The sequence below is a fragment of the Capricornis sumatraensis genome, chromosome 10 (assembly GCF_032405125.1).
Source record: "Capricornis sumatraensis isolate serow.1 chromosome 10, serow.2, whole genome shotgun sequence".
Lineage (NCBI taxonomy): Eukaryota > Metazoa > Chordata > Mammalia > Artiodactyla > Bovidae > Capricornis > Capricornis sumatraensis.
Window position 1 is genome coordinate 63,543,697 of NC_091078.1, and position 16,655 is coordinate 63,560,351.

The 16,655-nt window shown below is 47.9% G+C and overlaps 1 protein-coding gene across 1 annotated transcript in view; it reads right to left on the reverse strand.

Moving 5' to 3' along the window:
* LMCD1 (LIM and cysteine rich domains 1) overlaps nt 1-16,655 on the reverse strand; it is a 56,518-nt gene that overhangs the window by 25,818 nt on the left and 14,045 nt on the right. Inside the window, exon 2 of the mRNA XM_068982374.1 lies at nt 1,440-1,528. Coding sequence (XP_068838475.1) covers nt 1,440-1,528 — 89 coding nt within the window. The remainder of the gene's footprint in view (nt 1-1,439; nt 1,529-16,655) is intronic.

Consider the following 16,655-nt stretch of genomic DNA (forward strand, 5'->3'; position numbering starts at 1 on the left):
AGGAAACCAGAGAGAATATGCCAAACACCCATTCTCAGAGGCCTGACAACAGGGAGTGTGGGCCTGTGCACCTTGAAAGAAGGGAAGGAACTGACTCCATGTGTACATTTAGGGAACACTATCCCCTGGCCCCAAGAACTCTGAAAGGGAGGCACCATCTCTTGTCTTCAGGGAGAACTGATAAAGCGCCAACCTCGTCCTCTGACACCCTGATGGCAGGGTCAGGACCGGCGGGGTGAGACGATGGGCAGGCAGACCCTCTTCAAGGCCAGAAAGAGCTCACATGGCCAAAACAGATGTGTGGGGAGAGGACGTCTAGCTGTGGGGGGAATTGGGGCAGGGGACGGGAGTCGGGACTGGAGGACCTAGATGGTCCCTGGCATCTGGAAGCCCATATGAGCACCTCTGAAGTGGGGGAGTGTCTGGGAGGAGAGTCAGGAACAATCTTGGACGTCAGGACTCTGTGCAGAATGGCTGGCAGCACGGCATGGGGCTTTACTCACAGACCTGAGTTTGAAGTCTGCTCCATAGTCGCCAGGCGCTCATTACCCACCCTCAGTTTCCTGATCTGTAAAATGGACATACTAACACCTCCTGCTCAGGGTTACTTCAACATTCAAGTAGAAGAGATGTAGCTCAGCTCAGTGTATATTTTTGTTACTGCCATCTCACGGTGGAAATCAACTTCTCTGAGACAAACGCCTCCTGAGATGGGCTCCCTCTCTGAGGGCCCAAGGCCACCCTCTGGCAGTGGAGACCAAAGCTCCTTTTAAGCTGTCATGCCCTACAGAGCTTAGCCACTCTCTCCCAGGGCTAGGGGGATGGCCCCCTCAGACTGTGCCCTGCACACCTCCAGGGGGTGCCAGCTACACAGATGCTGATGTGAACAGTGCCTGAGGCTTGTGCAGAATGGCAGCAACACCTCTTGTTGTGAGTCCTCAGTGAAAAAAAAATGAAACAAAACGAACAATGCCGTGAATCCAAGTCCAAACTAGATCTCACCACCCTCCTGCATGGACGTGAAACCAGGCCCTGGCTTTCAAGTGCTGCAGACACAGGGACTTTTATTTCGGTCCCCAGGGCGCTTTGAGATCAGAATCCCGAGGGGCTGATGGTGCAGGAGGGGAGGATGAAGCCCACACACCGAACCCCAGGAGAGAGGGGTCTACCCAGCGTGGACCAGGCAGCAGCTAACAACTGCCCACCACTTCCCCGAGCATCCTCGCCTCCACCTGGAAATGGTTTATAAAGCCTGAACTCCTTCTTCATCTTGGCTCCTCAAGAGCTTTTCTGTCATTTCTGAATTAAGCCAAGCAAGAATGCGTTCACTCCCAAGCCAGTCAGCCAACAACCCATGCACCCTAAGCAGTCCCAGGGTTCCCAGAAAGGACAGCCAAGAAATGAAGGCAGGCAGAGCCTTTCCTGACAAACTCCGTTACCTCCATGAATGTGGCTCGAAGCCCGAACACGTCCCCTTGCATCTCAGACAAGGCACACCTCTTGCTGACTGCTGCTGGCCCAGCGACATCTGGAAAAGGAGACAGAGAAGAGGGTGTGTTCCTTCCAAACGTCTTGGACCGGAGATGCTTGACCTCTAAAGACTTGGCATGCTGGTAAAGCAATTGTGTGGGGTTCAAAGGGCTCGAGATGAATAAGCCATGGCTTTACTGTTTACCAGGAACAGAGGAGACCAGCCGGGAAAGTGGCCACAGGGTAGGCAGGTGTGGAAGGGTGGAGTCCTTCTCATAAAAATGCACTGGGGGTTCATGGGCTTCTTTCTCCCACCCTCACCCACTCCCTTGATCCACTTGTCACTGGAATGGAATCTTCCAGTGAGTTTCTTTTCTCTCATTTATTTGTGATTTATTGATAGGGTGTGATTAAACCAAAGCTACAGGCACAAACAAATGTTCAAGCTGCCAAATGTTTATAGCTCAAAGCATAACTTAAATATTTTGCTAAATCATGGACAGTCAGAAGCATTTGAAATCTGGTCATCCTTTGGAAAGAGAACAAAGCGGGAGACAGGTTTTATTGTTCATTACCAGCCAAAGGTAACCAAAGTGCATTGACTGCTGTTGGCTGATGCATTTAGACTCCAAAATGTGATCTTCAAACTGGTTGCATCACCAGAAGCTTGCAGGAAATGCCCTACCTCTGAGGGTCTCAGCCCTTTTGAATCAGAATCTGTATTGGAAGGAAATTTCCAGGAGGTTCATAGGACGTGAAGCAGTGGGTTAGCAAATGGATCTGGCGGCTGAGAAACTGACTTGATTCTATGCTGGGGATGGGGACTGACTTGGGGGGACTGGCCATGTGTACTAGGATTTTATAGAAGCATTGCTCCATCAGCCAGTAAGATAAAGGGATAAGCTTCTCATTCCACGAACTGTTGACTCACTGAAGCATTTATTTAGCATCTGCTATGTGCCAGGCACAGGGATACACTATGAGACTTGTGGTGCCCTGGAGGAACACACAGTCTAGTGGGAGATGAAGAAACACACACTTCCTGGAAGGGGTAAGTTTGAGGCAAGGACAGCTGTCTATTGTGTGGTAGAAACCCATGGGCTTCGGAGCCTGAGACCTGGATTTCAAACTCAGCTTCATGATTTAGCAGCTGCCTAACCTTGGACAAACTAAGCCTCAGTTTCCTTACCTGTCAAATGGGTACAGAGATAATGCATGTGATGTGCCCGAACACCTTAGGCACCACAGATGGTAGCTGCTATTATTTTGCACATAGACTTTAGGAGCACAGAGGAAGGTTAACCTGAGTGGGAAATCAGGGAGGCTTCTTGGAGGAGGTGGCTCAGAATTGGGGCTGTGCAATGTATGCAGGCAGGAGAAAGGAGAAGAGAATTCCTAGCAGAAGGAGGAGGTGTGAAAGGGCAGAGAGGTACAAAAGGGCTGGATGGCAAGGTGTCACGGTCTAAGCATGCTCTTTAGGGCATGATGCCTCTACCCTCTCTGCTTCTAAGTGGGAAAAAAGACAAGTTGTGAGGCTACCATCATTGCTAGTGTTGGAATTCAAAGATGGACATGGAAAGAAACAGTTACTCTTCACATTATTTCTCTGCTCCCCCACTGGTTCGTCTCATAATAACACCCAGCTCCACACCACCTGCTTGGTGACTTGACACACCATGTCTTCACACGCTATGCTGTTCTAATACACCTTCCCAACTTAGGGAGTGAGAGTCATGTGGCATGTATTTGGAGGGTTGCATGCTCATGTCTGTGCCTATTTGGTGTTAGATTCATGTTAAAATGGAAAACCAAGACGATGCTCACTGCCATCTCATTGTCTGAGCCAGGGAACTTTGATTCATGGGTGTAACTTTGCTCCCTAAAGCTGTTGGCATAGAAAACCTTGCCTCTCATTTCTGACCTGTTGGATTCTACTAGTTGAAATACAATGGTCCCCTTACACTTAATATTTAAGTCATTCGAAGTTTTGGGCAGAGGTAAACAATTTATGAATCAGGCTTCATCATTGGATGGTTTCAGATCGACCCCCGAGGCAACAAAGCCTGAAACAGGAGAGCTCTGTGGGAGTGTTTCCTCTCTGGTGAAATTACCCTGCCCGCTTGAGCACTGTTGTTATTCTGGCTGATTTACCAGCCATCCTACAAGGGGATTAGTCCTAGTGCTTGGCCAGGAGAGCTAACTGCTGGCTCGAGGTCTAGTTTAGAAACAGTGGTGTAAGGCAGCTCAGTGCAGCCGGGTTCTGGCCTGCAGGGCGAGGGGCTGGCCCTCTGGTGCCAACTCTGACATTTATTAGCTGTGCAGCTAGAGGCGACTTCTTCCCTGCCCAGCCTACATTAGTCCTCTGTGAGATGAGAAAACTGGCCTGGATCGGAGTGGCCTGTATCCTGTTCTGTGGAACCCTCATCGTGTGGGATGTTACAGAGGGGCTTATGGCTGGAGGCAAAAAGCATGAAATGATCAAACAAAAATGGCGGACGCTGGATGACAGTGGGGTCCAGTGCCTTTGAAGAGCGAGGCTACAACAGAGACGTGAAGAGAGGTGAAGAGAGATGAAGTGAAGGGAGCTGTTTCAAGTCAGGAGGTCCAGGCTTTGGGGTCAGAGGGCTGGTTTTGATCCCAGTCTTGTCCCTTTCTTCTGCTGGACTTGGGTCAGTGACTGCATTGCAGAGTCTGCTTCATTGTCTGTGTCACGGGGACAGTAAGCACCCCTCAGGTGCGTGGAGTCACTGAGAGGGTTAAATGGGCCATGCACTCAAGGGCTTAGCATGCACTTATTATACTCTGAATGTTTGCTGTTGTCAGTACCCCTGTATAAACGTGCTCTGAATCAGACATTCTCAAAAAATTGTTTTACCTGCTTCAGAGTTCTTGGAAACTTTATAGAGGAACTACTTTTTAAACTGCATACCTCATATAGTTTCTTTTTCTAAAATTAATTTTTATTGGAGTATAGTTGCCTTTTTTTTTTTTTTTTTTTTGGCCTTGCTGTGTAGCATGTGGCATCTCAGTTCCCCAACCAGGGATCGAACCCACACCCCTGGTATTGGAAGTGTGGAGTCTTAACCCCTGGACTGCCAGGGAAGCCCCCACCCCATACACTTTCTTACTCCCTCCTTTGGTTCATGATTATAAATGTTGCCTCTCTGACGGTGCAGAAAGCAGGGTTGGCCTGTGTCTCCATCCTGCTAGTGAGATGGTTTCTATGGCAACAGAAGTCCGTGGGTGAGAAAAATAAATGGCCTTGCAAGGAAGAAACCAATTTGGGCCATTGGACCACACTCACTGCCAATTTCCTGGCTGCCTGTTTAACACAGCGAGCAGTCATTTGTCCAGGGCAGGCATGCCATCCAGCCAGGGGCCAGACAGATCCAGCTCACCCCCAACACAGAAAATGAGTCTCCTGTTTGTTGATGTGGGGGAAGAGCAAGTGTTTCAAATGAGACATTCTGGTTTGTAAACAGTAGGTTCCTCTGATGTGGATGCAGCTGCAGATGAAAGATAGCAAAGTAGCTCACGGTAGCTGAGAAGAGCAGAGCTTGAAAGGAGCCACCACTTAAAAAAATGGGTTCCTGGAATGCGGCCTCCTTTCTGTCCTTTTTCCTGAGCAGGGGATGAAGTGTCTGGACAATTTTCTTTGGCTCAGGATAGCAGGATGTGGTTCACCTGATGCTGTGCCACTGAATTGTGTCGGGGACTTAAAAGGACTGGGATGAGACCAGGAGCCCTCTGGGGTGTAAAGGGTGGGGGGCCGCAGGTGCCTCCCTCCCTCCCTCCTTTACCTTTAGTGAAGCCCAAGGAAGTCTGAAAAGAGACAAATGCCACTGAGAGTAACACGGGGCTGAGACGAGGGGGAACTGAGAAGGCCAAGTGTGAGATGGAGTTTCAGGATGGGCGCCAGACTCGGAATTAGGAAGCAGGATTCTCCTCCTAGCCCAGCTTCTCTCTCTCCTGTGTAACTCAGTTTTCTCCTCTGGAAACAGGTTTTCCCTGACCTTTTTGCCCCAACAGGGCCATTATAAGCATCATGTAAGTGAAGTGAAAAAAGTATTTACCAAAATTGTTGAAAAAAAAAATCCAAAACTTGGATGTAAGGCAGAAACGGGGGTGCCACACCCTTTAATGTCACATGGTGAAGCCTGAGTGTTCCCTCTCCATCCCGCCTCCGCGAGGATCTAGGGAGGTTCCCTCTGTGCTCTTCTTACACTTGGCCAAGTTCCATGTTAACTTGTAGATTTTTGTCCAGTAATGACACGCATGCAGATAGTTTTTGTCATTTTGAAAAAGACAGCCCCAAAGGCTATGGCTCATCGTCATGTAGGATATCAATTAGTTCTGTACCTATCAATCTTGTCCTAACATTAAATTGCTCATTAACCCCTAGCTCCTCAAATGCTTTTTGGACTGCTCTAAATATCTTACTGGTTCCTTCACTATATCATGAGTTGAATATAGTCTTTGCTAAGTTTCGTTTTATAGTTGCACAAGATTGCTGACCTTACCTTTTTGAAAACTATGTCTTAAAACCATCACATGCCCTCCTGACTATCTGTGGGCTTGCTCTTTGAGCAGGGATGTTCTGAACTGATACTAAATTCTATTCCAAAGCAACTCCTCTGACTTGTCTTTTACAGGTAAACTCTATAAGCATACCTGTGTTGTTATAAAACATTACTGTCAACGTGCTTTGTTAAAAACATCCCTTTCCCCCAGGGTCCCAGGAGAGGAGGTGGAGAGAGGATGGAGATGAGTGGGGCAAAGGTGAAGCTATGAGAAGGTCCGGAAGAACTGAGATCATAAACAGGAACATGATCAGAAAGGTACTCGACTACCGTCAACAACCTCCAAATAAAAACAGCTCGACGGCCCACAAAGCGATTTCCCTTATGAAACCACTGTCTTCCTTAACAGGGATGCCAGCCCTGTGGGGGATAGTCATTATTCCCAGTCATCAGGTGATGCGAGGGCCGTGAGTCTGAGAGGAGAAGCACCTTGCCCATTCAGAATGCCCCTCTGGGGAAGGCTGGTGTCCTCAGTCGATCCTTATTTGAATTACAACTTCAAGCAAAACTGTTTTATTTTTCTGGGACTCCCCCGGTGGTCCAATGGCTAAGACTCTGTGCTTCCAACGCAGGGGATGTGGGTTTGATCCCTGGTCGGGGAACTAAGATCTCACATGCCATGTGGCATGGCCAAAAAAAAAAAAAAAAGATATATACCTTAAAAAAAACTGTTTTATATTTCCTAATGACTATGATTATAGCTAGCATTTACCACCTTATGTGGGGGCATATGCCAAGCATTTGCATAATATTTAATTTAAGCTTCTTGATGAACCCACAGGAGGCACTTTTCGTAACCTTGTTTCCAGGTGAGGAAACAAGCTAAGAGAGGTTTCACCTCCCCTTCAAAATCTAACAGTCAATGAGTGGTGGAGCTTGGACATGAAACCAGGCAGGCCTCACTTCTTGACTACACTCTCATCTCATGTTCTATGGCCCAGGCACAGCACTTTACAGGTTGCAAAGTGTATTCACATCCCTTCTCTCACACGGTTTTCACAACCAGCCTAAGATGTCAAGATTTAGCATTTGGCTCATGAGCAAAACAAGCTCCCAGAACTGTTAGGATACACCACTCAGAACATGATCCACACTCATGTCTTTGGATTCAGATCCTGCAGCTTCCAACCACACCAGGTGTCTCCAGACCCCAGACAGCCTCCTGTGAGTCTCGCCTTGACTCGGGGCCTTGGACTACGTGGGTCCAAAGAGGTGGACAGCACTTCTGTAGGGGTGGGATGTCCTGGAAGGGTTAGGAGCGGGGAGCAGTAAGACAAGGTCATGATCACCCTGGTCCCAGGATTTCTACCAGCCAACCTTGTTCTGCGAAATAAAGTGTAGACGCTCAGGGGATCAGATAGGCTTCAGTGGGAGAGGTGGCAGCCAGAGGAGAAAGTGGATCAGAACCATGGGCAGTGCCTGTGTGAGTGAAGCACTGGGCACTGGCTTCCCCCAGTTTATCTGCCCTGTCCTGAAAGCCTGAAATGACTACAGGTCACAAATGGCTAGGACCAGGCCAGGGAGCTGGTGCTTATGCTGTGACCCACGTTTACATTTCAATTTAACCCATACACTATAGGCAGTGTCAAGAAACTATCTCTAGGTATTCTGGGGCCCTTACACTGACTTCCGTAATAACTCACATACATGAGCTGAAGCTCCAATACTTTGGCTACTTGATGTGAAGAGCTGACTCATTGGAAAAGACCCTGATGCTGGGAGAGATTGAGGGCAGGAGGACAAGGGGACAAAAGAGGGTGAGATGGTTGGATGCATCACTGACTCAATGGACATGAGTTTGAGCAAACTCTGGGTGAAAGTGAAGGACAGGGAAGCCTGGTATGCTGCAGCCCATGGGGGTCCCAAAAAGTTGGACACGACTTAGTGACTGAATGACAACACTGGCTTCTGTAATAACTCACCTGAATATACTGATACAATTACAAGTGCAGTCGATGCCAGGAAGGAGGAAAGGCGTGTGCCACAAGATTGCACTTGAGTAAGACGATTTGGCTGTGTCTCGTGGACCAGCGCTTCTCAAGTTACCCGACTCTCTGATTAGCAGAAAGATCCCCTGAGATCTGGCCAGTGTGCAAATTCTTATCTAGCAGATCTGGAGTGAGCCTGATATTCCATGGTCCTCCCAACCTCCCAGAGGAGGCCAGTGCTGCTGGTCTGGGGGCCACACTTTGAGTAGCCAGGGGCCACATCAGTGGTTCCCAAACCTGAGTGCATATTACAATCACCTGGTGGGCTGCCGTCTATGGGGTCGCACAGAGTCGGACACGACTGAAGTGACTTAGCAGCAGCAGCAGCGGTAATGAAATGAAAGTGTTAGTTGCTCAGTCATGTCTGATTCTTTGAGACCCCATGGACTGTAGCCCACCAGGCTCCTCTGTCCATGGGATTTTCCAGGCAGGAATATTGGAGTGGGTTGCCATTTCCTCTTCCAGGGGATCTTCCTATCCCAGGGATCAAACCCGTGTCTCCTGCACCGTGGATTCTTTCCATCTGAGCCACCAGGGAAGCCCCTAGAATCAGCTAGAGATCTTTTCAAACTTCCAAAGCCTAGGCTGAATCCCAGAGCAACTTAGCTCCAATCTTGGGGGATGGGCCACAGGCTGTAGGCATTTCGGAAGGTTCCCCCGGGGATTTTAACATGAAGACAAGTTTGGGAACAACCGGGCCTCAGTACTGGGCCCTCGGCTATTCCAACTTGGACTTGAAGGCTCTCAGCTCCTTGGCTTAACGTATTCTCATCCTGTACTCCTCTTGCAGACCACCACTCCTCCAGGGTGAGGTTTTATGGGCTGCCTGACTTTTGTTGTCCCTTCATTTTGGTCCCATCTGCCCCGGCACAGGCCTGCCTCACAGGCTTCTGTGCCAAAAGCAGTAACATTCTTCACAGCCAGACGGAAGGGAAACCACACCCTTCCTCTTCCTTTAAATTTCACTGGCGGCCCAACGCCCCTCAGGGGCTCTCAGGGATCCTGAGACCCTCTGCCAGGCCTGAGGTCAGGGGTGGTCCTCCCCTTACCCCACCCTGGGGCCAAAGTGGGGAGCGGGTGACAGTGCCAGACGGAGGAGCCCAGCCTGGCTGTGGCTTCAGATCTTGGCCATGAGAACCCTGTTTCCCCAAGTAGGAGAGGAAAGGCAGGGATGTGGAGCCCAGACACTGGCAGGGTCTTTTATCCCCTCCTCCGCCTTAGGAGGACTGGCTCAGAACATGGTAGCAGCAGAGAGTGTGCAGAACCAAATGCTGGCAGCTGCTCCCTTTTCCAAATTTCCATCCTGTGCCGTCCCACCCATGCTCTCTATGATGACGTGTGTATCAACCATGGAGACAACTTTGGATAAAGTGCTTTCTAAAACCACAGAGAGTCCCCCCAGGCTAAAGCAACATCCTTGTCTACGTTAGAGGTCATATCTGGGGGCAGAGATGTTCTCCAGGGGGCTGTATCGAAATCTACTGTTTCTCCCCCAAGTTTGCTCCTTGAGAATTTCTCTTCCTCTGTCTGGACAAGCACAAATGTGAAGAAATCTCTTGGGTTTAGACCCTCTTTTCCTAAATTGTGTAATGAAGCTAAAAATGTACAGACTAAACAAATTGAGATGAGCCCTACTGATCTAGTGCTTAGAATTCTGTGCATGGAAAACTTTCTTTTTTCTTTCTGATTATAAAGAGCAATCCTATTTAAAGTGACAGTAAAGGAAAGCACTGGGTGGGTGACAAGCTGATTGCAGAAGTGGCTGAGTAGTTTGCATTCTAGGTTAAGACTCAATTATTTTTCCTATTACATATGTGTGTTGAAATTGATTCCTTGGACTGGCTGTGGTTGGGACAGTTAGTCTGATGGCTTTAGTTTAGGATGTTAGGAGTGTCTGGCGTCCCAAAGATGGTTTTACAGATGCCCCTAAAGAGTACTTTTCACTCCCTGTGAGAAATGGTGTTTCATTTGGGTTTTGTCCACTAAGATAGTTTGTATGGGTTCAGCTGTAGATGAATTTGGGTTTGGGGCAAAACATACCATGTTGTCCTTTATTGTCTTTTTAAAAGAGCTGAACGTGGTTCCCTGTGCTGCACAGGAGTACCTTGTTGTTATCTCTTTTATAAACAGTGGTTTTTCTCTGCTAGAACGAAACCCCTAATTGACCCCCCTCCCCTTCCCCCTTTGGTAACTGTCAGCTTGCTTTCTATATGTGTGAGTCTGTAAATAAGCTCATCGGCATCACTTTTTAGATTCCCTGTGTGAGTGATATCATGTCTTTCTGATTCGCTTCGCTTGGTGTGATCATCTCTAGGTCCATTCCCATGGCTGCAAATGGCATTGCTTCCTTCTTTTTCCTGGCTGAGTAATATTCCATCACATATATGGACCATACCTTCTGTATCTGTTCACCTGTCAGCGGACGCTTAGGTTGCTTCCATGTCCTGGCTGTTGGAATCAGTGCTTCTGTAAACACTGGGGTCCACGTATCTTTCTGCACTAGAGTTTTCTCTGGATATATGCTCAGGAACTGTCCTTTCTCTCTCAATACATCATGTTTAACAGGTAAAATTAAGTTTAACTCAGGGTGGCCAGGAAGGAGAATTGAATTCACAGATGCTCCAGAGCTGCAGTCCCCAACCTTCCTGGCACCGGCGACCAGTTCTGTGGAAGACAGTTTTTCCACAGACCAGGGGTGTGGGGGGCATGGTTCGGGGATGATTTAAGCACCCGACATTTATTGTGCACTTTGTTCCTTATCTAATGCTGCTGCTGATCTGATAGGAGGTACCGGTCTGAGGCCTAGAGGTTGGGGACCCCTGCTCTAAAGTACGTGAAAGGTAGGCAAAAACCATGGTGGGTCCACACCCTTTGTGGGGTGAAGGGGCCTGCCGCTTCTGCGTCTCCCACACCAGCTGTCCCTGAAGCGCGTCCCAGTCGTCTGTTCAGGCTCCTTGATGAGCATGTGCCAGGAAAGTTCTAGAAACCACTGTCCATTTCCTCCTATCGCTTCCTCAGGGAGGTTCTTCTTTTCCTAGACTGGGTCCTCCCTCCTGCCCCCCTTAAGTTCCTAACCACCATACACAACCCTTTATAGCACATTTTTAATAGTTGTAATAATTTATACGGTTCTGTTCCCCTCCAGGGGAAGACATGATTCGAGATTCCCAAGGGTCACATCACGTGTGAACAAGGGTTAATCTGGCTAGGAAAACCAAGTCGGAAAGCAAATCCATATGTGGCCAGGGAAATATAAAATGAAAGCCTTCTCTGTTTAAGACCCGGCCTTTGCCTCCCCTGCCCCCACCCTTGTCGGACAAGCCTCATTGATTTGAGGTTGGTTCCAGAAAAGCAGGAATGCCGAGACCACCTGCCTTTGGGGCGGCTGGTTCTGTTGGTGATACTGCAGCTGCCCTGCCACCCCTGCGCCCTAGCTGGCCCTATGCTCAACCGGCGGCATCCTGGAGCTTTCCCCTGATTAGAAACGTCTTATTGCCATCATGGTGGAGAAGGAAGTGCCAACCCACTCCAGTGTCCTTGCCTGGAAAAGTCCACCGACAGAGGAGTCTGGCAGGCTACAGTCCAGGGGTCGCAGAGTCGGACACAACTGAGTGACGGAGCACGCACACAACACGTTGCCGTCGCGGGTGCCGGTTATCGGCCTGCCGGGCCGAGTCTGTGTGTAACGTCTGCCTGTCCCACATCATCACTTGGCAGCGCAGGGTGGACACCGAGTGCTCAGACAGCCACGGTGGCGGATTATCTACCCCTTTTTTCTTTTCCTTCTTTCTGTCTGCCTTTTCCATACATTGACTCTCTTGTATTTTTAGCACTTGCATCAAAAAAGCAGCTGAGAGCACCAGACGGAAATCAGGACGTTTTCCCCAAGGGTTGGCAGCTTATGGGAGGGCCTGACAGGAGGGCCGTTTAGAAGGAACGGCTGCAGGAATGCTATGAAACAATTGGTGTGGCCGGGCTCCTCTCCAGCAGGCACTGCCAGAGCCCTGGTAAGGGGGCAGCCTCGAAATACTTGCAGAGTATCTTTTACCTTTCAAAGGAGATGGGGCTTGGGGTCATTTTGAGAAAGAGGAGTACTGACTGGGGCAAAAAGTCCCATCTCCTAAATTGAGCCACCAATGGCTGGGTAGCTGGATCTACTTGATGGCTACGGAAAACCTAGGGCATTGTCAGCCCCCACCCAGGATTCTGACTCCTTTGTTTAACATTCTGTTGGCAGAGAGACAATGATGACGACCCGGGAGGAAAGCAAACCAGCCTCTTGGGCGGCCAGCTTCTTGTTGATAGCTGACGTTGTATCCAAAGCAGGTCCACAAGTCTTTGTATTAGCTTGGCCAAAAAGTTCGTTTGGGTTTTTCCATCTGTAGCATCTTACGGAAAAACTGAATGAACTTTTCGGCCAATCCAGTATGAGGAACCCACCTGGACTCAAGTGATAGGTGTTTGTTTTGGACTGAATTCTTATTTCCCTTTGACACCGGCTCACTTTGCACCAGCTGCAGAACCTGCCCGGGAGACTGTGAAGAGCTCACCGCAAAGCGCAAAGAGGTCAAAACAGCCCAGGGGGCACAGCCCTTCTCTCCTGTTTTTGAGAATCACCCACTTTTAGAAAATCCTGCCCATCATCTGAGCAGCTCGCTCACCTGCTTAATCAGTGTGTGTGGTGGGGAGAGATTCCTCCTGCCTTCCTGCTCTGCCACCCCCAGACTTTTATGGATCGTCTGAGACACTCAGGTTCCCAGAACATGGGCACCATTTCATCCACTGTGAAAGGGATTTCCACAGAGCAGGAGGAGCTGACCTGGCATTTCTTTTCCAACTAAGTGTTTCCAGAAGCTCCAACAATTTCCCCCCCCCCTTTGTAGTTGTCTCTTTTCCTTCTTGGAAAGGCCCTGCCTGCTTTGGGGGAGATGGCAGTAAAGCCACCAGGAGTTATCCTGTCCTGCTGGGAATCCTATCTAGAGGTTTACCAAGTAGCCTGGGGAGTCAAGATCAAAGAAAATGAAGTCCCTGAATAGAGTATTTATTACCAACTCTCCCTTCTAAAGGAGAACAAGCCTGGTGTCCCGAGGTTACACTTGGAAGTGAAGATCTCATTGGTTACATGGTTCTCAGGTTTGGACCCTTAAAAGACTCCTTCTCAAGTATAAAACTGTAAGCTTGAGGCTGGCAATGTTTACTTATTATCTCTCATTTTAGTGGCCTGGTGTCTTAAGAACAGCTTCCGGGACTTCCCAGGCAGTCCAGTGGTTAAGACTCCACGCTTCCAGTGCAGGGGGCATGGATTTGATCCCTGGCGGGGGAACTAACTTCGCTCATGCTGCTTGGGCAGCCAAATATAAATAAATAAGAACAGCCTTCTATAAGGATGTAACTTGGTGTGTGTGACTGTGTGCATCTGAATCCTGAAATGGCAGCATCACTGAGCTTTTCAAGGATAATACACTTTTATTGGAGTTCATTTTGGAAATGTGTGTGTGTGGCGGTGGTGGGGGGGGACTTAGCAACTCATATTGGAGAATTTTTTTATCTTGCCAATCTGAATCTTAATATCTTAAAAGGAAATGTGTGGTGTAAAGGTATAGCTCTGTTATTAAAAGTCTGAAGGCTTTACTTATATAAGTGATTCTGCTGGGAATCTCACGGTTAATGTATAGGACAAGGGAAGCGTTGAGACACAAACGTTTCCTTCAGCCAGCACTGGGGCCTTGATGGAAAAAAGCACTTGTGTTTTAGGGTGGTGTCTTTCACAGGACATTTTCTTGGTTTAAAACAAGATCCTTCTTTATAAACGACTTCCCTCTTCTGTCTTTATTGCTATCATATGTTTCTAAAACTAACATTCAATACACTTTCAAATATTTCATCCTTTCCTTGATTTTCCAACCCTGCATAATGTACCAGTTGTCCACACTCTGTAGAGTTGAATGCAGCCTTTAAGAAAACCTGAGACAAGAAAATCACAGATTCTGAGAAAGGAAAACACCTTAAAGAGGAGGTAGGCCAAGTTTTTCATGTTTATGAAACAGAAATTAGCAGATGTCATTCATTTTGCAAGTCACTCACTTTCCAGGTCCCACCTTTGAAGCTCATGGAACAGAATGAAAATGTAGAATTAGAGATACAGAAGCCAAGTGCCCTGCCAGCAAATTATCTCTGGGGTAAATTTAGAATTACTCATGTAACTGTATGCCCTAGAAAAGATGTCAAATTCCTCTATACCTCTAAGCTAGCCCATAGGCACTTCCCTCTGCTTGGACCATCTTCCTTCTCTCCTCCCTTCACCTAACAAATTTCTACTCGTCCCGCAGGTATTTAGGGTCTTAGAAAAGCCTGCATCTTGCACTTCTTTGTTGTATCTATTGTGATTATCATTATTTAATGATGGTATACCCGTGAGTATATACACTTTGATGTCATTTTTTCCTGCTGGGCTGTCAGTTCTCTGGGGGCAAGGTCCCTGTGTGCCTAGGTCATAGCTCCATCACCAGTGCCTAAGGCAGTGCCTTGCACTCGTGTTGCCTCTGTAAACATGGGGATCAATAGCTTCCTCGACAACAATTTCAGTTTTTCCTTTGAGCACTGCTTTTTGGTGCTTCCAGGTGGCTCAGCTGGTAAAGAACCTGCCAGCAATGCAGGAGACCCTCGTTCAATTCCTAGGTCGGGAAGACCCCCTGGTGAAGGGATAGGCTACCCACTCCAGTATTCTTGGGCTTCCCTGGTGGTTCAGACAGTAAAGACTCTGCCTGCAATGTGGGAGACCTGGGTCCAATCCCTAGGTTGGGAAGATCCCCTGGAGGAGGGCATGGCAACCCATTCCAGTATTCTTGCCTGGAGAATCCCCACGGACAGAGGAGCCTGGCAGGCTACAGTCCGTGGGGTCATAAAGAGTTGGACTTGACTGAGCGACTAAGCACAGCACACTGCTTTTTGATGCATTAAAAGTTAACACATAATCGTGATCTTCTACCTGAAGCTGATGTCTGTAGTTTGAGTTGGAAGAAGAAAGATCGACTTTGGTTTCCTGTTGTTTCCAGAATTCTAGCCTCGCCTGATCACCCCACCTGCCTGGCCAGCCCTTGTGTGCTTCCCTCACTTGCTGCCCTCCCCTTTCCTGGGTTCTAGTGCTGGGCTCTGGTCTCCCTTTGGTTCTCAGGATGCTTCTGTCTTATGCATCAATCTGCTCAAACTCTTCCCTCTGGCTCACAGCATCACCCTCAGGAGTGTGTTCAGCTCCTGCAAGCTCTTCCTGGATAGACTGATGGCAATGCCAACTCACCTCCTTGGTCATCCAACCCCACTGGTTGTCCCACATTTAGGGACTCCCCGCACATCCAGTCACCTGGCCCTGCAGTCTGAACCCTGGCCAACTGCTGGAAGAAATGTTCTTCCTCCTGGGCAGAAGCTGGCTTTTCCTCTTTTATAGTTTGTGTCATCCCTTCCTTAGTGTACCCCAGAAAGTTAGACATGTTCTCCTGACAGGAGAACCAGTTTTGGAACCATCTAAAAAGTGAGTCACTAGCAAGAGAAAGTCAGGCTTCTTTAGCAAAACTAGAATGGCATTGAAACATGTATACTATCATGTAAGAAACGAATCGCCAGTCTATGTTCGAAACAGGATACAGGATGCTTGGGGCTGGTGCACATGGATGATCCAGAGAGATGATACGAGGTGGGAAGTGGGAGAGGGGTTCAGGATTGGGAACTCATGTACACCCATGGTGGATTCATGTCAATGTATGGCAAAACCAATACAGTATTGTAAAGCAAAATAAAGTAAAACAAAAAACCAAAAAAACAAAACTAGAATGGAGCAACTGTAGGCTTGTCCATGAAATAGAATGTACACAATCACTGGGAACTTATGAAACTCAGGGAGTCAAGGGAGCCATCAAGTTCTACAGACGTTCTCTGGCATTTTGGGCCTTGGTTACTTGCCTTGAAGTACCCCTTTATTCCCTCCTGCCCTGACATGACGTGCTGGGGACACTGCGGGAGGCACCATGGATCTTGGACTTGACCCTGAGCCCTGGGTGCTTTTTCATTGTCTGTGTGACCATGGTGAGCCGTTTCTGCTCTCTGAACCTTGATATTTTAAATGGCTCATCTTTGAAATGGATCACAATCCCTACCAGCTTCATGGGGTTGTGGTAAGAATCCAGTGCGGGTCATTTAACTGTAAAGTGCTGTAGAGATCAGGGATTATCAAGTATTAGATGTTTATGAAGCCCTACGTTCCTCTTTCCTGAGTCCTATCCTCAGTATACCATCTCTGTGGTTATTTACTCTTAATTTGTCTTCAAAAAAATCACTTTTTAAAAACATATTTCTTGAAAAACCCTTTTTCCTTACAATTTAGAAAAAATAGGAGGTAAGCCACAGACATAGAAGATAAACTTCTGGTTAACAAAGGCAGGGAGGAATAAATTAGGAGTCTGAAAATAACACATGTACACTATTATATAAAAAGGGATAAATAACAAGTACCTACTGTATATCACAAGAAACTATATTAAATATCTGGTAATACCCTATAATGGAGAAGAATCTGAAAAGTATATATATATGTGTGTGTGTGTATATATACACACATGCATAT